Genomic DNA, 9029 nt, shown 5'->3' with positions numbered 1-9029 from the left:
CGCCGCTGCCGCCGCCGCCTCTCACGTGGGAGCCGCCGCCGCGGCCTGGTGCCGGGGCTCGGCGCCGCGAGAAGCGCTCGGGTTCGTCCTCCGCTGTTCTTTGTTGGCTGCGAGCACCGGTTTGCCCCGCCGCTGCATGGAGCTCTTCGGTCGTAGCCGCCACAAGAACCGAAAATGGAGATTTGGGGGCATATCCCTTTTGAAAGCCACTGTCACTCCCGAGCGAGCAGGAAGCCTTTAGCGGTGGAGGTTCCGATCTCGTAACAGACGCGCTGCTACTCGGTCAGTTAAAAACGGAGAGGTAAAAATGCTTAAGCATAAGAAAATAGTCTAGGCCTGGATAAAACTCTCAAAACTGCCATATTGAGAGCAAGGACAGAAATTCCCCCAGGTCTAATAGATTATTTCATTCGCTGTATTTATAGGTAGTAACCAACTAGGTAGTAACATTTTTTCTTCTTTTCCTTTTTTTTCCCCCCTCCTCTCTTAATTTAGGCAAAGGAGGTAAAAATAGACGGCGAGGTAAGAATGAGAATGAATCAGAAAAAAGAGAACTGGTGTTCAAGGAGGACGGGCAAGGTGAGTTTTTAACTGCAATAAGCCATTAATGCTGGTGCTTTCAGTCCAGTATGGAATTGACGCACATTGGATGTTAGTCCAGAAAGCAAACGTGTATGGGTGTCTGAGAAACACAAAGTTATTACAGAATAGAAAGATGCATTCTTATTGGGGCTATATTTGAATTCTAAATGATACATTGAGTGTAGGAGGAAGATACTAGGAAATGGGAAGTTTTGGAGACTCACCAAGTTACGAATGAAGCTTGCTTTTTCTTGACCTTAATGCAATGCTGTGTGTCATGCCGTCCACATGTAAACATTCTGTGGAAGTCTTCTGGGTTGCTCTCTGTGAGGGTCCGTAAGCAGCTAGCTTAGGTGACCTAAGTCAATGYTGCCAGTAGTTGCTGGATGTCTAACTCAGTCCTGCTTACTGCTTTATACTAACTGTATCATTTCTTGCATATTTTTGTGAGCTCCCTGAAGTTGCTAACACTGCAAAAAAGTATGTCTCGCTCTTCTTCCACCATTCACTGTTGATTTAGTTGAATTAGTTTACTAATTGGGAAGTTGGGAATGAGATGTCTAGCAACTATTAAAACAGAAACGATAGATAAGGTCCTTATTTGAATCTTGTCAAGTCAAGTAAGCGCTGTGAGTATATGGCCGGGAGAGTTCCCTTCTCYCTTGCTGTTGGTGGCAGTGATCTCACCTGTTTTTTGGCTCACCCTGTCTTGTGTGTAACGTTGTCGTACCAGCATGCATGTAAGTGAGTACTTGCCTGGCAGCTAACTAATTAGATGACGCGTTAATCAAAGGATGTACAGGAAAGGTACAGACTTAAATCACTGGAGCCTTTCTCGTCATTTTAAAGGCATATATGATGTTTGAATGCATTTCTGAAGCTCTTGCTGATAATTCTGTGACAAAAGCAAAAAGGAGTTGACTTTTGATGCCCATATAAAACTTAAAATCCTTTCCAACTGAGGCAAGTGAAGCAAGGAGATCGAATACAATGTGAGAGTTGCTTGGGGGAACGGGGTTTAGGGAGAAGCTTCACGTTCTCAGTTGAAGTTTGGTAAGTACAGGAATGCCTCTYGGATAGTTTCTGAGAGTATCATCCTTTTAAGAACAGGAGTTTTCTCTGTAGAACCTCTGCAGAAGGGATTCAGAATATCAGGGGGGAATGCAGAATGAATGTTCAAGTGCCACTTTCTCCTTTTGCCTCGGTGATGCACAAGATTTTATCAGTGGGGAGAACAGATGTGGTGCTGTAATAAACTTCTAAACTCTGTGTAAGACTGAGAACTCTTCTTGATAGCTGTAAAGTTGTCTTTCGTAAACATTCTGGAGGGAAAAAAAGCAAGGATACAACCAAGGGTGAGCAGCATTGGAAAATGTTCAACAATGATACAAAAACTATAGCAGCCTGTGTTATGGCTGATCAAAGTTCCTCTCAGCTGTTGGTGTTTTATAAAATACTACAGCAGATTTTGACTACAATGACAAAAGTTACTGGTCATTTCATAAACCTGCCTTTGTATAGAAGCTTTACTGTATGTTACTGTCTCTTTCAGAATATGCCCAGGTGATCAAGATGTTAGGCAATGGAAGACTGGAGGCATTATGTTTTGATGGTGTGAAGAGGTTATGTCATATCAGAGGGAAACTAAGAAAAAAGGTAATCTTAAAGCATTTAAATAGAAAAAAAAAGTAGTATTCAAACTTTTTAAATATTAAATTACTTTGTATTGTCTGAGCACAAAAATTGGCAACCTTTAGATTCCAAGTCTAGCTCATAAGTGAAGGGCTGCTCTTCTGATGTGTGTCCCGGGAAATATTTTTGGGTTGTTTATGAAATATTAAGTCTTCATATCGAAGAAACATCTTACTAATTGGGCTTCCTAAAATTGCATTTATATTGGATCTGAATTACTGAAGTGTGCACTGTCATGCTTTAAATGTGAAATATAATGATAGTGCAGTTTAAAAGCCATGCTTATTTAAATGACTTTGCAGAAGAGGTCAGTAGTCCAATTTTTAGGTCATTAGGCTTCCTATAGTGGAGACTTTCTATACTTTTTGCGTATATTTGGGGTTTATTTTTCCTCTGTTCTACTTTAAACTGCTATGAACTGGATCGATTTCAGTTCAAGTTTGGTATACCTCATGTTCTTTAAGTCACTCAAGGCTTGTTTTACATCGCAAAGAACACCCATAATAGCTTTGTTTATAAACAGATGATGCATAGTCTCTTGACTGTAAATGACTTATCACAAAAATACTTCAAATATTTTATGGGAAAGAAACATCAATTACACTTTCTAACGTTGTCATTATGTAAAAAGGACCAAAGAAATGTCAGATGCTTGAAAAGAAAAGCCTTTTACSTGTCAGCTATGGCAAAATTGAGATATTGGCTAGATATTTTTCTCCTTAAATTATTATAGGAATATTAGGTTGTGTAAGAGCTAATACAATTTTTTAAAAATAATAATTCTAAAAAGATTCTCTTTCACTCACTCACTTCAAYTCTTGAATGTGATGGATATACATAAATAAATGCTAGTTGGTGCAGAATTCATTTCTCACTACAGAAGGCATCCCTTAGCTATTCCTTGTGCCTAAAAGGAAGTCCTGACTGAATTAAATTCCATCTTCAAAAAATCAAGCTAATATGGGACAGAACTGGCTTGTGCATTTAAATTAGTATTTCTTGCTTTGCAGGTTTCTTGGTTTGGTTTGACTGATTAGCATAGTCACTAGAAACAACTTGATTCAGGTTTCTTGAGTTCTTTACTTGTCCATCACCTCTTCTCAGCATTTTTTTTTTTTTTTGCCCTTGTGGGTTTCAGTTCACAAAGTGATCATCTGACAGTTTCTGCTGTTTTCACCAAAGTTGTAGCTAACTAGCCGTCCTGTTGGAAAGAAGCTCCTAGAGGGATGTGATTTACCTTAGCTCTGTAACATGCTTAGTATTTGTGAGATTGGTTTTGCTGTTAAAATGTGAAATTGRATATTTCCAGCTTATTGATTAGAAAGTGGAAATGGTGACTGTAGTGAAAGGTATAATGTCTTTCAGTAAAATTAAATATGCTATGCTTAAATTTAGTATTACAGGAGAAAAAGTTGAATTCCTGGAATATAACAAATGTTTACTCTTTCAGGTTTGGATAAATACATCTGATATTATATTGGTGGGCTTAAGAGACTACCAGGTAAAAATTTTATCAATTTACTGTAGAAGAATTTACAACAAATGGCTGTGCTTAATGTTAAATTACAGCAGCTTGCTGAGGGAATTCCTATTTAACTTTCTTCTGATTTGTGTTTATTATGCTAAAGAATGATTTTTAATTCCAGTAAGTTTGTCATAAATAGATGACAAATTCTGGTTCCACTTGTTCTTCTAATTAATTGTACCCTGAGACTTTGGATGAAGCTACTTACTGGCATCATGCCAGAACTTTTATTTTTTCTTTTTCCCAGGCCTGGTATTTGGGCCTTGTAATAAAAGGAAGATGGAGTAAAGCACCAAACATTTTACTGTGGTAATGAGAATCTTGGAGCCTTGGTATTCAGGCTTTTACTTTAAGAGGTCAGTTAATCAGTGATTAGTTTCTACTTTAAATTCCAAAAATAGAATAATTTCACCTAATTTAAAGCTACACTTACCAAATTTTCATTGGGTAAATGCCTTTATGTGACTGTTTTTCTAGTGTCGTCAGTTGTTAGAAGCTGGATTCTGCTTCTGAAACGTGTTATGGAATAGTAAAATGTTTAAGATTACTGCATAGATTAAACTGCTTAAAACTAGGAAGCTGTGGCACTTTTTTTTTGTAGGGACCACCAAACACCTCACTCTGTCTTTGAAGAAAGATTAATCTCAAAGACATAAAACAACTTTTCAGGCTAGTTGTAACAGGAGAAAATTAAATGTTGCCTAGAAGAAAYGAAGATATTCTACAAATAAGCATTTTTTGCTTCAGAATTAGAGGAACTGGTGGGAAAAGAAGGATCAAGACACTGCTTTTATATATATATTTATATATATATAAAAAATATGGGGTTTGCTAGTCTGCTTTCACAGATGACTAATAACTTTAATAAATTCTTACTTAGGATAACAAGGCTGATGTTATTCTAAAGTACAATGCAGATGAAGCTAGAAGTCTGAAAGCATATGGGGAGCTTCCAGAACACGGTAAGAATCTTTTTAGTTCAAATTGAGAGTTCCTGGACAAGAATATCCAGTTCATCTTGACTTGTTACAAGTATACTCCTTAACTTCTCTGAATTATTTTTCAGCTAAAATCAATGAAACAGACACATTTGGTCCTGGGGATGATGACGAAATCCAGTTTGATGATATTGGAGATGATGATGAAGATATCGATGACGTAAGTAATAAACATATATTTAATATCATATGCTTGAAGTGATCATCTTTGGCAGTAAGCTGTTCTTTATTGTTTTAGTGCAAGTAAAATACCATATTAATATTTAGAATATCTCACCTGGTTAAGAGTTTTATTCTTAGCCTTTTATGACAGTGTATTTTGTACTGCTCCAGGGTCCTGTTCTTCTACTGTATCAGTTTCTAGAATCTTTTCTGGAGAAGAACAGCTGAGCAGTTTCCCTCAGACAAGCCTGACAGAAGTTTGGTTAAGCCAGGGCCTGTTTCAGTAAGTGGTATGGATATATGCATACCACCTCTCCATTCTCTCCTGCAATGCTGTTCTAGTTGACCATTCTCTTCTGTGCAAAGYGTGTGTGCTTGGTGTCATGTTATTGCAACACAAATATGGTGAGCTACAAAGCAATCTTCTCACTACCTAAAAAAACCAAACTTTACAATGTTTCTTCAGATGCTTAAAAAAAATCATTGAAATAATTTGGCCCCAAAGACCCAGACTTGTATAGCAGTGCCCTTCAAGTGGTTCTGTATCGAYATGCACATATGTGTGTGTGTATATTATGTGAGGAGTTGCTATTACAAAAGTTTCTGACTACATACACAGATGTAACTGTCAGTGTTAATACTGAAGGAATTGAATGTAGCCCTCCGCACTGCTCTCTAAAGTTTAAACTCCTCAAAACAAGTTCACGATGGAAAGTAGAGCAGATGATACAGCAAGGTAGAGCCAGACCTCTGGGATTYGTTTCTCTCTCCTGCATGGAAGGTTAGAAGGATCTTTGAGGGAGCAGGCAAAAGGACTTGGGGGTCTGCCTCCTTGCCATGCAGAGCAGATGTGTCCAGTTTATTCCAAGCAAGGCRAGCCATAAACCATGTTGATGCAAACTGCATTGGACACCAAACACTGGAACAGGTCACAGGTTATATAGATGTAGCAAATGATAAAATGGAAATAACTGATGTTTTGATGAATTGCATGAATATGTGTGGATTTYGCCTTTCTGATTTCTCTGTTTTAGTAGGCTCACCATCTAATAATAACTGTAGAAATAACTGAGGGATTTGGGGGGGGGAGTCTTTAAATTGCAATTTTTGTTGCACATTGTGAATTACAAAAAAATCATAAAAAGCTGAGTCTTAGCAGCTACTCACGTTATGTAATCCTGAATTTAGATTGTCAGAGTCGACTGTGATACTGCTTATCACTAAACTGTGGTAACTGACCCTGTACACACTTAATCCAAATTACAATAGTAAAATCGTTACTTATAATTCAAATTTATATACTAAAATGCAGAAGTAGAATCTGCTGTGAGGATTGGAGGATGAATATGTGCAGGGTCTGTTGGCTCAGAGGGTAAGCAGTAACTTACTGAGCCAGTGAGTCAGTTTAACTGGATAGATCATTCTAAGTGTATTCCTGTGTTTTAGTTCTTCATCTTTTTAGTCCTTTCTCCAAGTGGGTAATACGACTAATTCACTTCAAATGCTGTGACRTTATTTTGACATTTTGAGGTTCTCAGTATCTGGTGCATACAAAAAAATTTTTCAAAATGATAGTGTCCGAAGATTTCTCTTCAGACACTTAAAATAGCACTTTRGACCTGCCAATGGTTGAGGTTTAGCTTACTGAAGTTAAAAATTTTAGTACCRCATGCTTTTAATAATGAAGTTATTGTAAGATGTTAAAATCATAGGTTGCTCTAGGAATATCAAAAGAATAAAATTTGCAAACTAACAGAACTCTGTGTGGGAGAATGTATTGAATTGTGCAGCTAACACTGTTTAAGTTTGTCAGCCATGCAATATAATATGCCTTAATAAAGGAACGCATATACAGAGATAAAGTATAAGTAAGTTCTGTGAAGATCATCTTGATCTACTTTGAATGAGTTGTGAGCTCCAAAGTTGTAGTTAAAATGAGAGAGTTGATGGAACTTTTCCTTAGTAGTTTATGTTGAAAGAATAGTTTGAAAACTGTTCATGTTGCCACTGGGTTCATTTTAATAGACAAGTAGTTTGGGAAGCTTGCCTTAAACTCAGTTCTGTGTGTTGATTTTGAGAATTGTAGGCTTAACTATGTACTGGTTAGGATGTAGGAGAAGAGTAATTGTTCGCATTTTGGAAAAATGGGAGATAAGCTGAGGCAGAAACACTACTGTGATTTTGAGGTCTCCTATTTTAAGTTAAAATAGTTTAAAGAGAGTTGCTGGATGACAAACATATGTGAAATGACTACAAATGAGTCTTTTGTTTTTTACTTTTCAGATCTAAATTGGAACAAAGAGGTTTACATTCCAACAGTTTTCCTCCAAGGATTGTTCTACATTGATATTTCGATTATTTTTTGGGTGAAGTCCCTTTCTTTTAAGAAGACTGAAAATTCTCGGTAAAGAGTGTAGTTTGTTACATCAAAAGGATTTATTTTCAATGTTTGTTTTAAAGTATTTATATTTCTTTAGAAATGGATAATGCTGGATTATCACAAAGGTTAAATGAAATGCCACAAATATTTTGTTTCTTCACCAATTAGAGCTTTTACCTCTGGATGTAAGCGAGATACAGTGACATGGGCTGTAAAAGACTGCCTTCTTCCCTCTTCTGCTTTCATCACTACAATTCCAGTTAAACTTGTATTTTGAAATAAAAATTGTTTACCCTGTGATTATCATGGATTTTGATTAAATACCCAGTTCAGATTAGTATCAGATCATACTATGCAGTGTCTGTCCTTATACCCCTTGCCTTGATGTTAACTTTGAAAAGATTTTGATAATATAAAAGGAAGGCAGAAATCTGCATTTAAATTCATAATGTAAGAATCTGCTTTTCATGTCTAGTAGCATGCTGCTATTTTTATACTGATTTTGATAATTAACACTCATTATTTCAGAGATATAAATTTGCCACAGAGGAGTGGTAGGGGGAAAGTGAAGATAAGAAGTAAGCAGCATCTCAAATTTTCAGTTGTTAAAAATATCTTGTATGCATAGCTTTTCTGTATTTTGAGTACAGTAGCTAAGCTGTAGTTGCAGAAGATGAACACTGGGTGGCACCCAACTTAAGAGATACCTTAATGCAAAAGGTTAACAGTTGGTTTTGTACTGAAACATACATAAAATAGTTTTTCCCCAGAATGAATGCTTAACAATCTTGATATGTTAAACAGGTAGAATATTTTTACATTATAGAAAAGGTTATGTTAAAAGTAGAGTTTTATTTTAATCTTTAATTCCATACATTGTAAGGTACAACATTAAAGTTTATGTGAATTCTGAATAACAATATGAATGAGAAATTGAATTTGTGTCAAATTTAGGAAAAGGATCTTTTCATCCAGAATTAATCACTGAAACAAGCTAATGGAAAGATTGTTCTCCAGCTTCTGACTGGAGGAGTCAGTTAACAAGTTGAATAAAGACTAACATCATTGTGCAAATATTTTGTGGCAGCCTTAGTTTCTATTTCTTTAATTATGTATTTAACAACTCTGAAAACAGGTTAATAGAAAACTATTTTGTGCCATAAAAATCTGATTCTTGACACTTGTATTCATTATACAGTCTTTTCGTACGATGTAAAGTGACTCCCCCAATAGATAAAAACAAAATGGCTTTAAATATGGAGTGGCTTCGTTGCTTTATGTGATTTTTAAGGAGGAATTCTCTACTAGATCTGAACTTCAAGGGCATTTAAGAAAATGGCTTCTCTTTCCTTTTTTTACTGCAGTTTCTATTATTATTATATGGATCAGGCATCTTACTCTAGAGATATTGATCTTTTCTTAGTACTAAGTAATTTTGCCAAGTGTTTCCTGAGGTTTATGTACTTGTTGTAAAGACTTGCTAAATACCGGGAAAAGATACTATTAACATAACATTCTTACTATACTGATCTGAAAGTRTATTAAATTAATGTGACCATCTGTACAGTTCAACTGCAAACAAACAGAAAAGCTGTAATGTTTCAGGAAAATGTTTATAAGCCATTTCCTAGGTTATTGTTTTCCTCAGTGTACTAAACAGTCTATAAACAGCTCTGAAAATAGCTTAAAA

The 9029-nt window shown here is 36.1% G+C and overlaps 1 protein-coding gene across 1 annotated transcript; it reads left to right on the top strand.

The window, feature by feature from the left end:
* Window positions 1-493: 493 nt before the first annotated feature.
* Window positions 494-8594, top strand: LOC146585352 (eukaryotic translation initiation factor 1A, Y-chromosomal). Its single transcript, XM_085323098.1, has 6 exons — window positions 494-579; window positions 2135-2238; window positions 3725-3775; window positions 4680-4761; window positions 4866-4957; window positions 7243-8594. Exons 2-6 carry the CDS (start codon window positions 2155-2157, stop codon window positions 7246-7248), a joined length of 315 nt encoding a protein of 104 aa, XP_085179224.1. The 5' UTR covers window positions 494-579; window positions 2135-2154; the 3' UTR covers window positions 7249-8594.
* The last annotated feature ends 435 nt before the right edge of the window (window positions 8595-9029 follow it).

Source organism: Rhea americana, unplaced genomic scaffold (assembly GCF_003343005.1).
Source record: "Rhea americana isolate MKP2758 unplaced genomic scaffold, rheAme1 scaffold_82, whole genome shotgun sequence".
NCBI classification, from domain to species: domain Eukaryota; kingdom Metazoa; phylum Chordata; class Aves; order Rheiformes; family Rheidae; genus Rhea; species Rhea americana.
Note: the sequence above shows the minus strand (reverse complement) of the source record. Positions and strands in the feature narration are given on the sequence as shown.